We start from the raw sequence: 18,871 nt of genomic DNA, 5'->3' as shown, positions 1-18,871 counted from the left end.
AGCACGTCCTCCAACTTCCAGGCCCAGGTTCTTTCCGCTAGGTCTTGCTGTGTAAAGTGCTCTCAGATCTTCCCAGACTGTGCTCCTACTCTGACCCTTCCACTTCAAGCGCACTGCACTACGGCCTTGGGAGAGTTGGGTACATATGATCTCTGCCCTCCAGGAGCTTTGAAACCCAATCCTAATACGGTAAGCCCGGGTTCCGTACAGTGCTCGCTGGGATCCTGGAGCTCTTGGCACCTCACCCGATTCCTCCAGTTCACCCAGCCTAAAACCAAATCCATCTTCCCCACCCCTCTGAACTTTGGTGTTTGACGCCAAAGCCACCAGCCTTTCCTTCCCGCGAGGCTGAGCCGGCAGAGGGAGGGCCCTCTAGTCCGGCTCTGGGGTCTCTGTGGGTCTGCTTCTTTTCTTTTCAGGGACAACTGGGCCCAAATCCCTTGAATCCAGGGTGGCGATCAGCAGATGAGAAGGCCCCATCCCAGCACTGGGGCAGCAAGTTGGACACAGGCCCTGTCCCAGCTGGGGCTCGTGGTCTCCATCCCATCATCACCTCAGGGTGTCGTCCCCCCCCACCTCAAGATTCCCCGGACACCGCCGCCTTTATGCAGGTAAGCCTTTAAATAATAATAATGGTATTTGTTAAGCGCTTATTATGCGCCAAGCACCGAGGGGGGATACAAGGTAATCGGGTTGTCCCATGTGGGGCTCACAGTCTTCACCCCCATTTTCCAGATGAGGGAACTGAGAAGTGAAGTGACTTGCCCACAGTCACACAGCTGACAAGTGGCAGAGGTGGGATTAGAACCCACCCCCTGACGGCCAAGCCCGTGCTCCTTCCACTGAGCCACGCTGCTTTGAACCGAGCCGTTCCCTGCGTGAGAGCCATCGAGCCCAGCCACAGGCGGGGGACGGGCCTGCCGCGCTCCAAACCGCCCCTACCCAGTGGCCGCCCCCCGAGTGAAGAACCAGAGACCCCCCCATGGGACATCAAACTTTTTATTTGTGACCCGCGGAAGAGGCTGTACGCTCACTTCTGGCTGGACTCGGACTTGGAAGTGGATGCCCGGAGTGACGACAGCCGGCGCCTCTTGGCGATCTGTTCCTGCCGCTTCTCCTTGGCCTCCTGGAGGAGCGAGAGAACGGGGTCACGGACCCAAGTAGGGCCCCTCCTCGGGTCCCCCCCCCCCGCGCCCTCGGCCACCGCCGGCCCCCGGACTCACCTTCATCCGCTTGGCCAGGAGCTTGGCGTACTCGGCGGCCGCCTCCTTGTTCTTCTGCGTCCGCTGCTTCTTGAGGGCGATGCGCCTGCGCTTGTGCTGCAGGACGCGCGGCGTCACCAGCCGCTGGATCTTCGGGGCCTTCGTCCTCGGCTTCTTGCCTGCGGAAGCGACCGAGGGACGGGCCGGTCAGCCGGGCCCCCCACCCGTCCGGGTCTCGGGGAGACGCGGCTCCCGTGCCACCGCCCCCCGGCCCTCGGCCTACCTTCCTTGTTGAGGGGCTTGCGCACCACGTACTGCCGCACGTCGTCTTCCTTGGACAAGTTGAAGAGCTTGCGGATGCGACTGGCTCTCTTGGGCCCCAGCCGGCGGGGCACCGTGGTGTCCGTCAGTCCGGGAATGTCCTTCTCCCCTGCGGGGACCGCGAGGGGAGGGTTAGCCGTCGGCGTTCGCCCGCCGCGTCCAGATGGGCGGCCCTGGACCTCCGCAGCCTCACCCCAAGAACTTGGGGACCAAAGGGTCAAGGGAGAATGACCACGGCAGTGCCGTTTTGAGTGAGGGGGTAGGGCAGACCAGTCCCTGTCCCACACGGGTCTCATAATCTAAGGAGTTTATGTGGCGCCTCTCCTAAGCGTTGGGGTGGATACAATATTCATTCATTCAATAGTATTTATTGAGCGCTTACTGTACTTTTTCTACGAGGCGACGCAGGAGCAACACAGGGATGTCAAGGGCACAGGACGTAGCCCCTACCTGCAAGGAGCTGCTACTCAAAGAGCGTGAGGCTAGATGGGCACCAGGCCCTGGCCTGCTTTGGGTCCTTGGGCAGGTCACTTAAGCTCTCCACGCGCTGGGGATACACGCACGGAGCGTCGCCCTGTGTGGGGCCGGGGCCCTGCCCCCATCTGACTCTGGTTTCTGCCTCAGCCGATGTCACTCATCGCCCCAGCGCCCACTTAACCGGGTCGGCAGCAGGCACGGACCAAGATCCGCCCTTTCCTCTCCACCCAAACGGCTACCTTACTATTACGGGCTCTCGTTATATCCCGGCTAGACTACTGTGTCAGCCTTCTCTCTGACCTCCCTTCCTCCTCTCTCGCCCCGCTCCGGTCTATTCTTCACTCCGCTGCCCGGCTCATCTTCCTGCAGAAACGATCTGGGCATGTCACTCCCCTTCTTAAACAACTCCGGTGGTTGCCTATCGACCTCCGCTCCAAACAAAAACTCCTCACTCTAGGCTTCGAAGCTCTCCATCACCTTGCCCCTTCCTACCTCTCCTCCCTTCTCTCTTTCTACCGCCCACCCCGCACGCTCCGCTCCTCCGCCGCCCACCTCCTCGCCGTCCCTCGGTCTCGCCTATCCCGCCGTCGACCCCCGGGTCACGTCCTCCCGCGGTCCCGGAACGCCCTCCCTCCTCCCCTCCGCCAAACTGATTCTCTTTCCCTCTTCAAAACCTTACTTAAAAATCACCTCCTCCAAGAGGCGTTCCCAGACTGAGCTCCTCTTCCCCCTCTACTCCCTCTGCCATCCCCCCTTTACCTCTCCACAGCTAAAGCCTCATTTTCCCCTTTTCCCTCTGCTCCTCCACCTCTCCCTTCCCATCCCCACAGCACTGTACCCGTCCGCTCAACTGTATATATTTTCGTTACCCTATTTATTTTGTTAATGAATTGTACATCGCCTCGATTCTATTTAGTCGCCATCGGTTTTTACGAGATGTTCTTCCCCTCGACGCTGTTTAGTGCCATTGTTCTTGTCTGTCCGTCTCCCCCGATTAGACCGTAAGCCCGTCAAACGGCAGGGACTGTCTCTATCTGTTGCCGACTTGTTCATCCCAAGCGCTTAGTACAGTGCTCTGCACATAGTAAGCGCTCAATAAATACTATTGAGCTGTGAGTGGCTTGGACGAGCAGCACAGCGGCAGAATGAGGGGCAGGGTGGCTCAGTGGAAAGAGCACGGGCTTGGGAGTCAGAAGTCATGGCTTCTAATCCTGGCCCCTCTGTCTGCTAGGCGACCTTGGGCGACTCACTTCTCTGTGCCTCAGTTACCTCATCTGCAAAAGGGGGATTAAGACGGTGAACCCCATGTGGGACAACCCGATTAATGTGTACCTACCCCAGTGCTTGGCACATAGTGAGTGCTTAACAAATACCACTTATTATTATTAAAGCGGCCACGGTGCGGGGGCGGGTTTTCTGCCTCTAAGCATCGCCGAAGGCTAAAGCGTCTTGAGTGTGGGCCAGCCTGCTGCTCTGCCCGCCTTCCCCGTGGGCTCTGGAGGCACGCGGGCGGCGGAAGTCCTCCCCGCAACCTCGGGCAACGTCAGGGGCAAAGCGTAGCTCCCGCCGGGACCCAGCAGGCCGGGCTGCAGCGGGTGAGCGGGGCCCCGGGGGGGAGGGTCCCACCTTTCTTCACGATGACCAAGTTGAGGACGCTGAGGTTGGCGTCCACGATGCAGCCGCGCACGGACTTGCGCTTCCGCTCGCCGGTCCTCCGCGGGCGGTAGCACGAGTGGCCCTTGCTGAGCAGCAGACGGACGCGGCCGTGGGTCAGGACGCCTTGCTTCATGGGGAAGCCCTGCTTGTCGTTGCCGCCGCTGATACGCACCACGTAGCCCTGGACGGGGGACGGACACGGACAGACCATGGGCTTGGGAGTCAGAGGTCGTGGCTTCTAATCCCAGCTCTGCCGGTTAATAATGCTACCATTTAAGCGCTTACTATGTGCTAAACACCGTTCACCCCTCGTGTGGGCCCCGGGGGGGACAACCGTCTATGTCCCCGGTTGCCTCCGTTCTTTCCCTGTGACCTTCGCTAGTCAGAGCGGTTTTAATTATGGTATTCGTTAAGCGCTCGCTATCTGATTCAGGGTAATCAGGTTGTCCCACGTGAGGCTCACAGCCTTAATCCCTTTTACAGATGAAGTAACTGAGGCACAGAGAAGTTTAGTAACTTGCCCGGAGTCACCCAGCTGACAAGCGGCGGAGCTGGAATCAGAACCCGCGACCTGACTCCCAAGCCCGGGCTCTTTCCACCGAGCCACGCCGCCGCCACTTATGAGCTGTGTGACTTTGGGCCACTCACTTCACTGGGCCTCAGTGACCTCCTCTGGAAAATGGGAAGACTGGGAGCCCCACATGGGACCACCTGCTGACCTTGTACCACCCGGGCGCTTTGAACAGTGCTTGGCACAAAGTGAGTGCTTAACTTATACCATTATTATTAGCGAGGGACAGAGAGAGGGAGGCGGGGGTGTGGGGATGCTCGGGCCTTGAGCCCAGTGGGACCACCTGATGACCCTGTTACCTAACCAGCTCTTAGCACATAGTGAGTGCTTAATAAATACCAGTATTATTAGAGACAGTGAGAGAGGAGGCGGGAGTGTCAGGATGCTCAGACCTCGAGCCCCACGTGGGACCACCTGATGACTGTTACCTACCCGGCGCTTAGCACATAGGGAGCGCTTAACAAATGGCATTATTATTATTAGAGAGGGACACGGAGGTGTCGGGATGCTCGGACCTTGAGCCCCACGTGGGCCCACCTGACGACTGTTACCTACCAGCGCTTAGCACATAGTGAGCGCTTAAATACCATTATTATGAGAGAAGGACAGAGAGGGAGGGGGAAGGGTCGGGATGCTCAGACCGGGGGCCCCACGTGGGACCACCTGATGACTCTTACCCAGCGCTTAGGACATAGTGAGTGCTTAATAATGGTATTTGTTATTATTATTAGAGAAGGACAGAGAGAGGGAGGCGGGGGTGTGGGGATGCTTGGACCTTGAGCCCCACGTGGGACCACCTGATGTCTCTGTTACCTACCAGCGCTTAGCACATAGTGAGCGCTTAATAAATACCATTATTAGAAAGGGGGAGGCGGGATGCTGGGACCCTGAGCCCCACGTGGGACCACCTGACAGCTCTGTTACCTACCAGCGCTTAGCACATAGTGAGCGCTTAATAAATACCATCATTATTAGAGAGGGGGGAGGCGGGGGAGTGGGAATGCTCGGACCTTGAGCCCCACGTGGGACCACCTGACGTCTCTGTTACCTACCCAGCGCTTAGCACAGAGTGAGCGCTTAATAAATACCATTATTATTAGAGGGGGGAGGCGGGGGAGTCGGGATGCTCGGACCTTGAGCCCCACGTGGGACCACCTGATGACTCTGTTAGCTACCCAGCGCTTAGCACATAGTGAGCGCTTAAATACCATTATTATTATTAGAGAAGGACAGAGAGGGAGGGGAAAGTGTCGGGATGCTCGAATCGGGGGCCCCCCGGGGGAGCATCTGATGACCCCGTACCTCCCCGGCGCGCTGAACAGCGCTTAGCACAAAGTGAGCGCTTAAGCGATCGCACTATTATTGTTATATGTTCGAGCGGGCGAGAGGAGGGGACCGTGGTCGGGGCCGGGTACCTTCCACTCGTCGCCCAGGGCGTCGGCGGGGACCTCGGTGGCCATCCGCTTCTCGTAGAAGGTGCGCAGCTTCCGCTCATCGTCCACCTCGATGAGCTTCTGGCAGCCGGTGGCCGGGAAGGAGATGTTGAGCTGCCGGAGGGAGGGAGGGAGGGAGAGGATGGAGACGGGGACGGGTCCTTACCCGGCCGCCATGGCGTCCCCGCCCGCCAACCCGCGGCCTCCGCCGTCATCGGCCGCCATCCGCCCCCTCCCGCGGCCCGGACGCCCGCCGCCCTACGGCTCATCGGCGGCGGGCCCCGCCCGAGCCGGCGGGGGGATTATGGCGGGGCGGCGCGGCGGCGGGCCCGGATCCGGGCCTTACCTTCATGGCGCCGTCCGGGCCCGTCCAGCCGCCGCCGCGCCCGCTCCGCGCTGAAGAGGAGCCGCTTCCGCCCCCACACACACATAGGCCGCCGCCTCTTCTCGCGAGAGCAGCCGGGCCCCGGGGGGAAGGGGGGAGGGGGCAAGAGGAGGAGCAGGGGGCGGGGCCTCCTCGCCACTTCCGGTCCCCGCGCGCGCCCCCGGGCTTCCCTCACGCGGCCGCCTCCTCCTCCTCCTCCTCCAGGACGGCTCCCCTGCTTCCCTCCCCTCACATTATTATTACCAACATTATTATTATTGTTATTATTATTCTCTCACTGCCCTCCTCCTCCTCCTCCTCCAGGGCGCCTTCCCCACTTCCCTCACTGCCCTCCTCCTCCAGGATGGCTCCCCTGCTTCCCTCCCCTCACATTATTATTACCAACATTATTATTATTGTTATTATTATTCTCTCACTGCCCTCCTCCTCCTCCTCCTCCAGGATGGCTCCCCTGCTTCCCTCCCCTCACATTATTATTACCAACATTATTATTATTATTATTATTATTATTCCCTCACTGCCCTCCTCCTCCTCCTCCTCCTCCTCCTCCTCCTCCAGGGCGCCTTCCCCACTTCCCTCACTGCCCTCCTCCTCCAGGATGGCTCCCCTGCTTCCCTCCCCTCACATTATTATTACCAACATTATTATTATTGTTATTATTCCCTCACTGCCCTCCTCCTCCTCCTCCAGGGTGCCTTCCCCACTTCCCTCACTGCCCTCCTCCTCCTCCTCCTCCAAGACGGCTCCCCTGCTTCCTCCCCTCCCATCCCCTAACATTATTATTACCAACATTATTACTATTATTATTATTCCCCCACTACCCTCCTCCTCCAGGACAGCTCCCCTGCTTCCTCCCCTCTCCCCTCCCCTCACATTTTTATTACCAACATTATTATTATTCCCCCACTGCCCTCCTCCTCCTTCTCCTCCTCCAGGGCACCTTCCCCACTTCCCTCCTCCTCCTCCTCCAGGACGTCTTCCCTGCTTTCCCCCTCCCCTCTCCTCCCCTCACATTATTACCAACATTATTATCATTATTATTATTCTTCCCCCACTGCCCTCCTCCTCCTCTTTCTCCTCCTCCTCCTCCTCCTCCAGAACGGCTCCCCTGCTTCCCCTCCTCCACTCCTCTCCCCTCACATTATTATTACCAACATTATTATTATTGTTATTATCCCCCCACTGCCCTCCTCCTCCCCTTCCAGGGCACCTTCCCCACTTCCCTCACTGCACTCCTCCTTCCCCTCCTCCTCCAGAACGGCTCCCCTGCCCCCCCAACATTATTATTACCAACATTATTATTTTTATTCCCCCACTGCCCTCCTCCTCCTCCCCTTCCAGGGCGCCTTCCCCACTTCCCTCACTGCCCTCCTCCTCCAGGACGGCTCCCCCGCTTCCTCCCCTCCCCTCCCCTCCCATTATTATTACCAACATTATTATTATTATTCCCCCAATGCCCTTCTCCTCCTCCTCTTCCAGGGTGGCTCCCCGGCTTCCCTCACTGCCCTCCTCCTCCTCTTCCAGGGAGCCTTCCCCGCTTCCCCCACCCCCCCTTCCAGGATGCCTTCCCTGCTTTGCCCCGCCCCTCGTGCGGGCCCCTCCTTTCTTTCACTTTAACCTTCGCTACTCAGAGCAGGTTTAATCATGGTATCTGTTAGGCGCTCACCATCTGCCAAGCCCTGCGCTGACCACCATATTAGGGGACAGTAGCACGGTGTGGTGGAGAGAGCAGGGGCCTGAAAGTCAGAAGGTCCTGGGTTCTAATCCCCGCTCTGCCACTTGTCCGCTCTGTGGCCTTGGGCAAGCCACTTCACTGCTCTGGGCCTCAGTTACCTCATCTGTAAAATGGGGATTGACCGTGAGCCAATCACGGTCAATCCCCATGTGGTACAGGGATAGTGCCCAACCTAATTTGCTTGTATCCAGCCCAGCGCTCAGTACACTGCTTGGCACATAGTAAGCACTTCACAAATACCGTCATTATCATTTATAATAATCTCCAGTGCTCATTCCCATCCCCATAACCCACCGTGGACCACGAGCTCCTCCGGGCTGGGAGGCAGGGAGGGCTCAATGCACCTTCCCCGTTCACCCCTGGATTTGGTTGATTAATTAATTAATGATTATTCACCCCTGGATTTGATCTCGCCTGAGCCCTAAGGGATGGAAGGGATTTTGACGCCTCCCTGTGCCTCAGTATCCCCATTCCCCTACACGCAGGAGCGTCCTCTCCATCAAGCTGATGAGCTGCAGCGCGGCCTTAGCGGATCCAACACAGGCCTGGGACTCGGAAGGACTTGGGTTCTAGTCCCAGCTCTGCCCCTTGACCTGCCGTGTGACCCTGGATAAGTCACTTAACCTCTCTGTGCTTCAGCCACCTCATTTGTAAAATGCGGATTAAGACCGTGAGCCCCATGTGGGACAGGGACAATGTCCAAACTGATTATCTTGGACCTACCCCGGTGTTTAGAACGGGGCCTGGCACGTAGTAAGCGCTTAAATACCATAAAAAAATAATAGATCGGGTGGGCAGAGCCCTTTACTAAACACTTGGGAAAGTATACTATACCAATAGAGTTGTAGATGGATTTTCTGCCCACACTGAGCTTACGGTCTAGAGGGACAGACATTAATGTAAATAAATTACAGATATGTACCTAAGTGCCGTGGGACTGGAAGGAGCGGAACAAGGGAGTCGATCAAGATAATGCAGAAGAAGAAAGGAGGGATTAGTCCGGGAAGGCCTCCTGGAGGAGACGGGACTTCAGTAAGGCTTGAAAGGTAATCGTCTGTCGGATGTGAAGAGGAAGGGCGTGCCGGGCCAGAGGCAGAACGTGGTCAAGAGGTTGGCAACGAGATGGACGAGAGGGAGGTAGAGAGTAAGTTGGCCTAAATTGTACATTCCAAGCGCTTAGTACAGTGCTCTGCACATAGGAAGCGCTCAATAAATACCATCGAATGATAGGGGAGCGACGCGTTAGGGGCCGCGTCGTCGCGAAGCGGTGAGGTCGGAGAGGGCAAGGTGATGGATGGCTTCGAAGCCGACGGTGAGGAGCCTCCGTTTGCCGCCAAGGGGGATGGGCAACAACTGGAGGTTCTTGAGGAGGGGGGAAAGCGTGGGCCGAACGTCGCCGGAGAAAAATATTCCGGGCAGCAGAGCCAAGCGGGGACTAGAGGGGGGAGAGACAAGAGGCAGGGAGGGCAAGGAGGTTGACAGAGCCATCAAAGCGGCACAGGATAAGTGTTCGGGTTAAGGTGGTACAGGATTTAGTAATAGATTGAATGTGCGGGTGGAGCGAGAGAGTCGAGGATCGTGCCGAGATTACGGGCCTGTGAGACAGGAACGATGGTGGTGCTGTCTACAGTGATGGGAAAATCAGGGGAGCCTGGGCTTTTAGACGGCGAACTCGTCTTTGGACCCGGGACGTGTCTACCGACTCTGTTCTATTTTACCCTCCTAAGTACTGGGCTGTGCGCACAGTAAGCGCTCAGTAGATACGACTGACTGATGGAGTTTTCCTAGTGGTGGGACGGCCGAGGCGGCCCGGGGTGGAGGGGCCGGCGCGGTGGCTGGTAAGGGGCTCCTGGGGTATCCTGACCGGCTTCGCTTCCCCTCCCCGGGGGGCAGTGACCCCGTCCCGCTGCAGGTCCGTAAAGCCCCTGCGAGGACTGTGCTGGACAAGCTTGCTTTGGGTCACGGCAGCTCCCCAGTTGGACCCCACCCCGGCGTCCGGGGGCGGCTGGACCTGACTTGGGGCTGGGGGTGGGGCAGAGAAAGATCTGTCGGGGGGCAGTTGGGGGCCTGAACCGCCCACCTCCGCCACGTCCGACGTCGCGGAGAGAAGCAGCTCGGCTCAGTGGAAAGAGCCCGGGCTTGGGAGTCCGAGGTCGTGGGTTCGGATCCCCGCTCTGCCACTTGGCAGCTGTGTACTGTGGGCAAGTCACTTAACTTCTTTGTGCCTCAGTGACCTCATCTGTAAAATGGGGATGAAGACTGTGAGCCCCACGTGGGACAACCTGATTCCCCTATGTCTACCCCAGCGCTTAGAACAGTGCTCGGCACGTAGTAAGTGCTTAACAAATACCAACATTATTATTATGGTCACTTCACTTCTCTGGGCCTCAGTGACCTCATCTGGAAAATGGGGATTAACCGTGAGCCTCACGTGGGACAACCTGATGACCCTGTATCTACCCGAGCGCTTAGAACAGTGCTCTGCACATAGGAAGCGCTTAGCAAACACCAACATTATTATTATGTCCGGAGGGGAGGACCAGCAAACTACTTGACCCTGGCTGGCTCCGAATTTAACTAGCTGCACCAGAGAGGCAGCACGGCCTAGTGGGTGGATCCCAGGCCTGGGTTCTAATCCCCGCTCCCCCGCTTGTCTGTGTGACCTCGGGCAAGTCACCTCACCCGGCTCTGCCACTTATCAGCTGCGTGACTTGGGATACGTCATATCATTTCTCTGTGCCTCAGTGACCTCATCTGTAAAATGGTGATTAAGAAGGTGAGGTCCCCGTGGGACGACCCGATTACCTGGTCTCCACCCCAGCCCTTAGAAGAGTGCTTGGCACATAGTAAGCCCTTAAATGCCATCATTATTATTAAGTGCACATGGTAAGCACTTAAATACCATCATTACGACTAACTTCTCTGAGCCTCAGTTACCTCGTCTGTAAAATGGGGGTTAAGACCGTGAGCCCTAGGTGGGACAGGCACCGTGTCCAACCCGACATGCTTGGGTCCACCCCAGTGCTCAGAACAGGGTCTGGCACAGAGGAAGCGCTCAAGGCCGTAACATCTACCAACTGGCACTGAAGAGAAGGAAGGGTGCCGTGGACTGAGAAAAGGGGTGGGGGGAGGATCCTCCCCGGACGGTGCCCCGTCCCGACGGCCTCGGCCGGTGGGGGAGAGAGAGGCACACGCTCCAGACGCGGCAGAGACACGTCACAGCCCTCTATCGGGGCACGTTTATTACACGCCACGTGGACAACAGTGCACTGGGGAGCAGGGGGTCACGGCCCGGCGCCTCACCGCTCAGAAGCGCCGGGGAGCTGACCGCTCGGGGACCGCCGCCCCCTCGTCCGCCGGGGGAGGAGGGACACGCACACGCGGACAAGCCATCGGAGCCCAACCACGCCAACGCCCAGGTCGCCCCAGAGGACGGACGTCCCCTACGCTGGGCAGGAGGCGGGGCACGGCCCCCTCGGGCCCCCCCGACTCGGGTCTCTCGGCCCCCGCTCGCTCCCTGGAATCCATTCTCGGGTTTGGGGTATAGGGGCAAGGGGGGGGGGGGGGGGGGGGTCAGGAGAGCTTCCCCCATCGCCAGTGGGTCGGGGCTGAGGGGGTGGGGACGGACAGGTGGGAAGTCGCCGTGGGGCAAAGGGAGGGAACCACCCCAGACCGGGCGGGACGTGGAACGGCACAGCCCGCGGGGCCCTGGAGGTTAGAGCTCCAGGACACCCGCTCCCTCCCCCACGGAGAGAGCGGGGAGGGCGACGGACGGACAAGCAGACGCACCCAGATGGGCAGATGGACGGGACTGACCTCCCACCAGGCAAAACCGGGGCCCATCTGCTTGTTCGTCCTTCAGCTCCCGGGGTAGGTTGGGCCCTCCCGCCCCCACCCTTCTCCCCCCGCCCCCACCAGAAGCGCACGGCCGGAGCCGGCCAGCTAAGGGAGGGTGGACCCCGGCCGGGTGCCGCCTTTCCGTCAAACCCCCCCCTCCGACTCCCGGTCCCGCTCCCTCCGGCGGCGGGGGCTCCTCCGAGCCCAGGCCCCGGGGCGCCCAGCTGTGGAATCGGGCAGGACCCCGGCACCGTGGGGGCTGGGGCAGGGGCCAGTTGGGATCCTCGGTGGGAAGGAGGGGGAGGGGGTGCTGCCCTCGTCCTCTCGCCCCTCCCAGAGGCTGGCGCAGGTCCCGGGACCCTCCCCTCCATCCAGGCACCAGGTCCTTTCCTCTCCCTCCCCTCCAACGAGGCCCCGGGCGCCTGGGTGGACCCCAGGGTGTAAACGTGTACAACATTTAGTGTCTCCGCGGGGGGGGGGACCCGGGAGGCCGCCGCGGAGCCTCTCTAGGCAGCTGCCGAAGGGCCCGTCCACTCGACCTTTTGCTTGTTTGCCCCTCACCCTCCGCCGAGCAGCGATGGTATGGCAGCACCCTCTTTTCCCAGCGCCCTAGGCCACCCCATCCCCCGGCTCGTCTGGTCAACCCCTCGGAGGCCCGGGTGGACGGGAGACCGGGCCGAAGGCCCGGACCTCGCTCTTCCTGCCGCGGGAGCACCCGGGGCGACGTGGGACCCGCTGCCACCTCCGTCTCACGCCCGGCCGAGCACGGAGGGGCCGGAGTCCTCTCCTTCTCCGATCCCTCCCAGCCCGGAGCCACAGGTGGATGGAAGAGGCAGGAGGAGCCGGGTAAGCGGGAGGGAAGACGGCGAGCGGCCGGCCCCCAGCCTTCTCCCCTTCCCCCCTCCTCTTCTTCCGCTGCCCACAGTAGTGTCGGCCCAGACAGACGCCATCCCCCTTTCTCCATGGGCAGGTATTCCGGGCAGGCGTTCCCTTACCTACGTGGCCCCCACAGGGCCCTCGCTTGGCCCCTGAGGACGGCAGAGGCTCCCCAGGATGCCGGGTTTCCTGCCCACAGCTCGGGGAGGGAGGGGAGGGCACGGGGCGGAGGGAAGCAGCGGGCCGGAGCCGGGCCCGGTGCCGGTTCGGCTTCCAGACCCCAGGAGAGGGAGGGGCGCGGAAACCCAGGGCCCGGATCCCCCGGTTCCGACTGGGCCGGGTTCGGGAGGCCGGCCCCGGCCCCCCGGACACCCGGACGGCACGCCCCCGCCCCCTCGGAGCAGGGGGGAGACCCGCGGCGGCGGGGGGGAGAGCCGCTGCACGTGTCGTGGGCTCCGCGCGGGGAGATCCGATCCGGCCGAGGGGCCGTGCGGCCCCCGGCGACTTAGTGTGAGGGTGAGGGGGCGGGGAGAGGCCGGGGAGGGGGGCGGGGGCCGGGGGAGGCATCTCAGGGGCTCTCCCGCACCTTGTCCTCTGTCTCCAGCTGGGCCAGTTGCCGGCGCAGGGCGTTGACCTTGGCCTGCAGCTCCTTGTTGTACTGGATGATGGCAACCATCTCGTCGGAGGCTTCGTCCAGGTACTTGGAGGACCGGGTCCAGCGCAGGAACACCCCTGCGGCGGCGGCCCCCCCGGCCGACACCCGGCCGCGGGGCTTTTAGCGCACGTCTTCCCCCCCTCCCCCACCCCCGCTCTACCGGGCAAGGACCCGGGGAGGGGACGGGAGGGGAGGGGGCTGCTGCATCCCCCGCATCGGTGGCTCCCCGAGCCTGCCGTGGCGGGTACGGGAGCCCGGGCGGGGGGGCCGGAGTGAAGGTGACCGGGGTTCCCTCCCCAGGGGTCTTCTCGGATCGGGGCCGCCCTCGGGCAGCGGGGAGGGGAGGAGGGCCGGGGGAGGTGGGGTCCTCACCTTCCCAGAGTTGGAGGCTCTGCGGGGCGACCGACGGCCAGATGACCAGGCCGTTGGCCTCGAACAGGGGGTTGGTGAACTTGGCCAGCTCGGCGGGCCGATTGACCCAGGACCACAGGGACATGGTCTTCTGCGGCAGCTTCAGCTTGGACCTGGCCGGGGAGAGGGCGGGCTCAGCGGCGGGGGCGGGCGCAGCGGCGGGGCGGCCACGGTTGGACGCGGGCGAGCGGCACCCCCCACCTCTCGCTCTGGTTGTTGCCCAGGAAGGTCCCGAACTGGGAGGCGTAGGCGTGCTCCAGGAGCAGGATGAGGAAGTGCTCGGTGAACTCGAAGGAGCAGGGGAACTGGCGCAGGACCTGCCACACGCAGTCCAGGAACAGGAAGAACACGGGCGCCTCCCACTTCTGCTTGCCGCTGGCGTAGGCCCCCTGGGCGCAGCGCTGCTGGAACGGGTGCCCGGCCTGCCCGTGGAGGACGCGGCTGACCCGGGGCCCGTGGGGGGCCACGGGGCCCGGCCCGGCCCCGGGCCGCCCGCCGCGGCTTCCCTTCGGCCTCTGCGGGCTCCCCTGGGGTCCCCGCGGGACCCGGGCCGGCTCACCTGCAGCCACTCGCGCTCCACCAGGGCCTGGAAGCCGCGCAGGGTCCGGCAGCGGGGGTCCAGGAGGATCTGGGCCAGCGAGGTCACCTGCAGGGTGGAGTCCGTCCCCTCCGTCCCGTGGACCAGCACGGACGCCCCCTCCCTGCCGGGGCAGACGCGCGTCTCAGCGGCGGCCGCCTCCGGCCAGCCGGTCCCCGGTCCGCGCTGGGAGCGGGCGGTTCCGCCGAACCCCGGCCCCGGTCCTCCCGGTCCGCCCCCCGCCCCGGACCTGTCGAGGCACTGGGCGGCCAGGCAGGCCGTGGTCAGGATCTCCTTGACGTGCGTGAGCCAGTTGGAGGCCTCCAGCTTGCTGAGCCAGCGGTCCATGTTGTGGGACTGGTCGTTACAGGCTTCCACCAGCTTGATCAGGCTCTCCTGGAGGATGGGGTACCTGGCGGTGGGGTGGAGCGCGGGGGTCAGGACCGCGTGGGGCTCCCCGCTCCCCGAGGGCGGGGAGCCAGCGTTTCCCGGAGCGTGGCGGCCGTCAGTAAGCGCGGGCCTCCCGGAGGGCGGACGGGCCGGGGAGGTGCCATTTTGAGTGCCCCTCGGCTCCGACCGGGAACCTACGGGTCCGGTCCGGGAACCGTGGCGAGCGAGGGTCTGGCCGAGACCACGGTGGGGGTGACCTCGCCCCGCGGCGGGGCCAGCGAGGGGCAGTGCCAAAGCAGCCTCTCCACGCCCAAGGGTCCGTCGGGAAGGACCGGCCCCCCTCGCCTCCTCCGAATCCCCGAATGGCTCCCGCCGGCCCCGGGGTGGTGGACGCGCCCTCCCGTGCTCTCGGCCGGCTCGGACGCCTCCGGGGCCGGATGCCAGCCCGCCCGCCGCGTCCCGGCCGGCCCCTCACCGCTCGACGGCCTTGTGGATGCGGCGCCACTGGGGGTAGTGGGCCTCCTGCTCGAAGCCGCCGCCTTTAGCGCGGGCCTGCTGGGCCACGTTCAGGGCGCGCGTGTCGATGATGTAGCCGCGCTTGCCCGGGCGCAGGGTGGCGTTGACCAGCTTCTCGTCTTCCTTGCAGCGCCGCCCGTTGGTGCCGGTCAGGGGCTGGCCGCTCCGCATCATCACCTGGTGACCGCCGGCATCCTCAGCGTCCCCGCTCAGGATCCCTTCTCCTAGTCCGGGCCTCGGGGGGTGGTATCGGGGACTGTGCCCGACCCGACTATCCTGGGCCCACCTTGGCACGCCACTCGGCACAGGGTGAGCTCGGATTTCATCTCTTGGTGATTCGTTATCCCTCTCTCCCTCTAAGATGGGCCCCAAACCCTCCCTTCCTCCGGCGGGGGGACGTGAGGGGGGGGGGGGGGCGCCCCGGGGTCCCCGAGACCTCGGGCCCGCGGTTTCTCACCATCCCGTTCTTCTTGTGATAGTAGCTGAGCACCGGGAAGCGCCCACCGTGGCGGAACTGGGCCGCCTTGCGGAGGGCCTCGTCGTCCACGGCGGCGGGCACGGTGACCAGGGCCGGGTAGGAGGGGCACACCGAGAAGTCCTTGTTCACGTGGCTCAGCCGCCAATCGCCGGTCTGGAGAAAGAGGGGCGTCGGGTCGGGGGCCTGGGCACCAGCGCCATCCCCACCCGTCCCCAGCACCCGTGCTCCGCCTCAGTCGGACTCCACGCCTCTGACCGTCACGACGGTGCCCGTTAGGCGCTTGCTACGAGTCACGCACTGTACTAAGCGCCGGGGTCGATCCAAGCTAATCGGACTGGACCCGGTCCCTGTCCCCCGTGGGGCTCCTCGCAGTCCAATTTGGGAAAGATAGGATTCGACACCCATCTAGCAAGTGTGGGTAACTGAGGCGCAGGAGAAGCCTGGTGACTTGTGGACGCGTGGCGGAGCCGGGATTAGAACCCAGGTCCTTTGACTCCCAGGCCCGGGTCCTCTCCACCAAGCCACGCCGCCGCCGCTCATCTCTGCGGATGAGCCTTATCCAGGTTTACAACTGGGTGAGGGCTCAACTCACGCTGACGGCACCCGCCTCCGGCTCCCGGGACCGTGGGGTGGGGATGGGGGTGTGGGGGGGGGGGGGTCCTTGGCCGTTGTTTGGGGGCAGGGGGAGTCAGAGGGACTTACGACGGAAGAGACGCGCTCAAACTCCTGCTGGGGCAGGAAAGCCTGCCAGCCGTCCTCCCCGACCTCGAACATGGGCCGGTAGAAGAAGGGGTACATCAGGGTGACCGAGCCCAGCGTGGACAGCGCCTGGAGGCACAGAGGTGTCACGGGTCTCCGGACAGAAGCCGCCTCTCGGCGCCTGTCCCCGCCACCGGTAGGTGCCCAGCTCGGCACCGGGCCCCCCCGGGGCCCGACCACCGCTTCCCTCCCCCCGGTCGAACGGCGGTGGCTGAACGCGGACGCCCGGCCGGCGACGGCGCCGGGACGGCGGGGTCCCCTGGGTCCGGCGGGAAGGGTCCACTCCCTCCTCACCCCGCCGCCGGCGCACCGCGGCCGGCGGGGCGGCCCCCTCACCTCGATGGAGCTGGCGATGTTCAGACACTCGTCCATGCCGGGGACGTCCAGCCGGATGACGCGCAGGTCTTTGCACTTGACCACGATGGTGCCCAGGGACCCCACGAACCTACAGAGCGAGGCCCACCCGTCGCCCTCGGAGACCACGGGCGGCCTCGGCCGCGAGCCCCCCCCCCCCCCCCCCCGCCTCGGCCGCCTCTTCTCTCCCTTCTCCTCCGCAGCTCCGGACGCCGGACTCTCCTCGGATCCTCCCGGGGGTCTCCGGGGCCGCCGTCGCAGCTTCCGGGCCGGTCGTCCAATCGTATTTATTTCTCGAGCGCTTACTGAGCGCCCTCCGCCCTTCTCGCTCGCTCTCCTCCCGTTCCTGTCCAGCTTGCACCCTCCAGTCCAGCTCACCCTCTCTCGGCATCCCCGGCTCCCCCGGCCTGGAACTCAAAGCCGGGGCCCCCTCCGGGTGGCCTTCCCCGCACCGCCCCGCTCGCGTCGTACCCTCGGCCAGCCTGGCCCCGATGGGTTTTTGGATCAGTCGCTTCTACTGCCCCGTATTCGTTTTCCCACCTCCAGTTCCAGTGCCGGTTCCCTACCCTTCCGCCCGGAAGAAAGCCCGTGTCTGTCTGTCTCCCCTATTAGACTGTGGGCTGCCAGGGGACGGGCCCTGGCCCGCTTCTTTATTTTACGCCCGCGGGCCCCTCGCCTCCTGCACGGAAGAGGAAGAGCGGGCATTCAAAGGATAGAACAGCTGCCGAAAACATAAAAATTGACAGGTACACCCACGGTTCTGAGGCGGTCGACGTGACCGGGGAGGTCGGGGTTGAATCCCGGTGGGCTTCCTGGAGGACGACTCTGAGTGCCTGGCACATAGTAAGTGCTTAACAAATACCTTAATTACTACTATCGTTACGGTGGCCGAAGGGGAGGGGGGAGGGGGCGTGTTTTGGGGTCCAAGGAAAGAAGTGCCGGACAGAGTAAGGGACGAGGGGGTTGGGAACCAGGGGTGAGGGGGCCGGGGGCAGGGCTAGGGGTGGGGGGTGGGGAGCCAGAATTGGGAGCTGGGGGTGGGGGGGGGGCCAGAATTGGGGGCAGGGGGCTGGTGCTAGGCCTGGGGGCCGGAATTCGGGGTGGGGGGTTGGGAGCTGGGGCTAAGAGAGGAGGTGGGGACCCAGAAGGGGGGGGTGGGAGCCGGAATTGGGGGCTGGGAGCTGGGGCTAAAGGGGTGAGGGCCCGGAATTGGGGGTGGGGGGCCAGAATTAGGGGCTGGGGCTAAGAGAGGGGGTGAGGGCTCGGCAGTGGGGGTGGGGGGGGGCCCAGAATTGGGGGCTGAGAGGGGGTGGGGGCCCAGAATTGGGGGTGGGGGGCTGGCAGCTGGGGTTAAGAGAGGGGGTGGGGCGGGGGTCCCGGGCGCCTGACCGCTTGTCGATGGAGTCGATGTTGGCGTGGAGCAGCCAGAGCTCCTCGGTGTTGTCCTGGCGGGAGGAGAGGATGAGGTGGTGTCCGGTGAGGCACAGGGTCCCCTCCACCGCCGGGTACAGCGGCCGGTGCAGCACCACGTTGTCCGCACGGGGCGTCTTGATCAGCTCCGCGAACTCCATGGCGCCGGGACCCCGTCCGGGACCGGACCCGCCCCGCCCCGCCCCGCCCCACCGGGCCCTCGGCCTCGATCGCCGCCGGAGGGGCCCCGAACGGCCGCACAACTGCGGGCGGAAGTCTCCCCGCCGCCGGGACCCCTCAGGGCGGAAGTTCCCCGTCCGTCGCCCCCCTGTGGGCGGAAGTCGCCCTGCCGCCCATCCACTGCGGGCGGAAGTCCCTTCGACTCAGGGCGGAAGTTCCCCGTCCATCGCCCCACGGCGGGCGGAAGTCCCCCTGCCGCCCACCCACTGCGGGCGGAAGTCCCTTCGACTCAGGGCGGAAGTTACTCTCCCATCGCCCGACGACGGGCGGAAGTCCTCCCGACTCAGGGCGGAAGTCCCTCTGTCGCCGGCCCAACTCAGGGCGGAAGTTCCCCCTCCATCGCCCACCGACTACGGCCCGAAGCCGCTCCAAGCCCGACAGCCCCGACCCTGAAGCTAATTTAGGGAGAAGGGGCGGAATCGGCGCTTGCGCAAAAAGCCCGAGGGGGGGGGGAGGGAGCGAGGAGAGAGCGGCCGGAAGTGACGTCACAGATCATCTCCTCCCCGTTTACCTCATCGTTCATTCATTCGTTCATTCAGGCGTATTTATTGGACGCTCACTGTGTGCAGAGCACTGTGCTCAGCGCTC

General features: G+C 63.4%; 2 protein-coding genes across 3 annotated transcripts; both read right to left on the bottom strand.

Annotated features, from left to right (window-relative positions):
- Window positions 1–981: 981 nt before the first annotated feature.
- RPS6 (ribosomal protein S6) lies at window positions 982–6,111 on the bottom strand. Its single transcript, XM_029053220.2, has 6 exons — window positions 6,007–6,111; window positions 5,643–5,774; window positions 3,627–3,837; window positions 1,486–1,632; window positions 1,224–1,381; window positions 982–1,126 (listed from the first exon to the last, which is right to left on the bottom strand). Exons 1-6 carry the CDS (start codon window positions 6,010–6,012, stop codon window positions 1,031–1,033), a joined length of 750 nt encoding a protein of 249 aa, XP_028909053.1. The 5' UTR covers window positions 6,013–6,111; the 3' UTR covers window positions 982–1,030.
- A 4,879-nt stretch (window positions 6,112–10,990) lies between these two features.
- On the bottom strand, window positions 10,991–18,323 carry MTMR9 (myotubularin related protein 9). Of its 2 annotated transcripts, XM_039910482.1 has the most exons (11): window positions 18,023–18,068; window positions 17,200–17,312; window positions 16,616–16,724; window positions 16,223–16,348; window positions 15,500–15,673; window positions 15,002–15,219; window positions 14,387–14,548; window positions 14,119–14,260; window positions 13,761–13,981; window positions 13,521–13,672; window positions 10,991–13,225 (listed from the first exon to the last, which is right to left on the bottom strand). In XM_039910482.1, the coding sequence occupies exons 3-11, from the start codon at window positions 16,649–16,651 to the stop codon at window positions 13,062–13,064; spliced, it is 1,395 nt and encodes a 464-aa protein (XP_039766416.1). In that variant the 5' UTR covers window positions 16,652–16,724; window positions 17,200–17,312; window positions 18,023–18,068; the 3' UTR covers window positions 10,991–13,061. The 2 variants fall into 2 exon arrangements, with proteins under 2 accessions (XP_039766416.1, XP_028908883.1); XM_029053050.2 differs by lacking the exon at window positions 17,200–17,312 and having other exon boundaries at window positions 18,023–18,323.
- Between the last annotated feature and the right edge of the window lie 548 nt (window positions 18,324–18,871).

This window comes from Ornithorhynchus anatinus, chromosome X2, assembly GCF_004115215.2.
Source record: "Ornithorhynchus anatinus isolate Pmale09 chromosome X2, mOrnAna1.pri.v4, whole genome shotgun sequence".
In the NCBI taxonomy this organism is placed as follows: Eukaryota; Metazoa; Chordata; class Mammalia; order Monotremata; family Ornithorhynchidae; genus Ornithorhynchus; species Ornithorhynchus anatinus.
This window is presented reverse-complemented; position numbering and strand designations above follow the sequence as displayed.

Excerpts from the sequence above, each read along its gene's own strand:
- RPS6 (XM_029053220.2), bottom strand. Across the intron at positions 3,838-5,642 it reads CCCTGGGCGACGAGTGGAAG|GGCTACGTGGTGCGTATCAG; the intron begins GTACCCGGCCCC and ends TCCCCCGTCCAG. Across the intron at positions 1,382-1,485 it reads CAAGCCCCTCAACAAGGAAG|GCAAGAAGCCGAGGACGAAG; the intron begins GTAGGCCGAGGG and ends TCGCTTCCGCAG.
- MTMR9 (XM_029053050.2), bottom strand. The coding sequence starts at position 18,204 with ATGGAGTTCGCGGAGCTGATCAAGACGCCCCGTGCGGACAACGTGGTG. Across the intron at positions 16,349-16,615 it reads ACATCGCCAGCTCCATCGAG|GCGCTGTCCACGCTGGGCTC; the intron begins GTGAGGGGGCCG and ends CTGTGCCTCCAG. Across the intron at positions 13,673-13,760 it reads GGCAACAACCAGAGCGAGAG|GTCCAAGCTGAAGCTGCCGC; the intron begins GTGGGGGGTGCC and ends CTCCCCGGCCAG.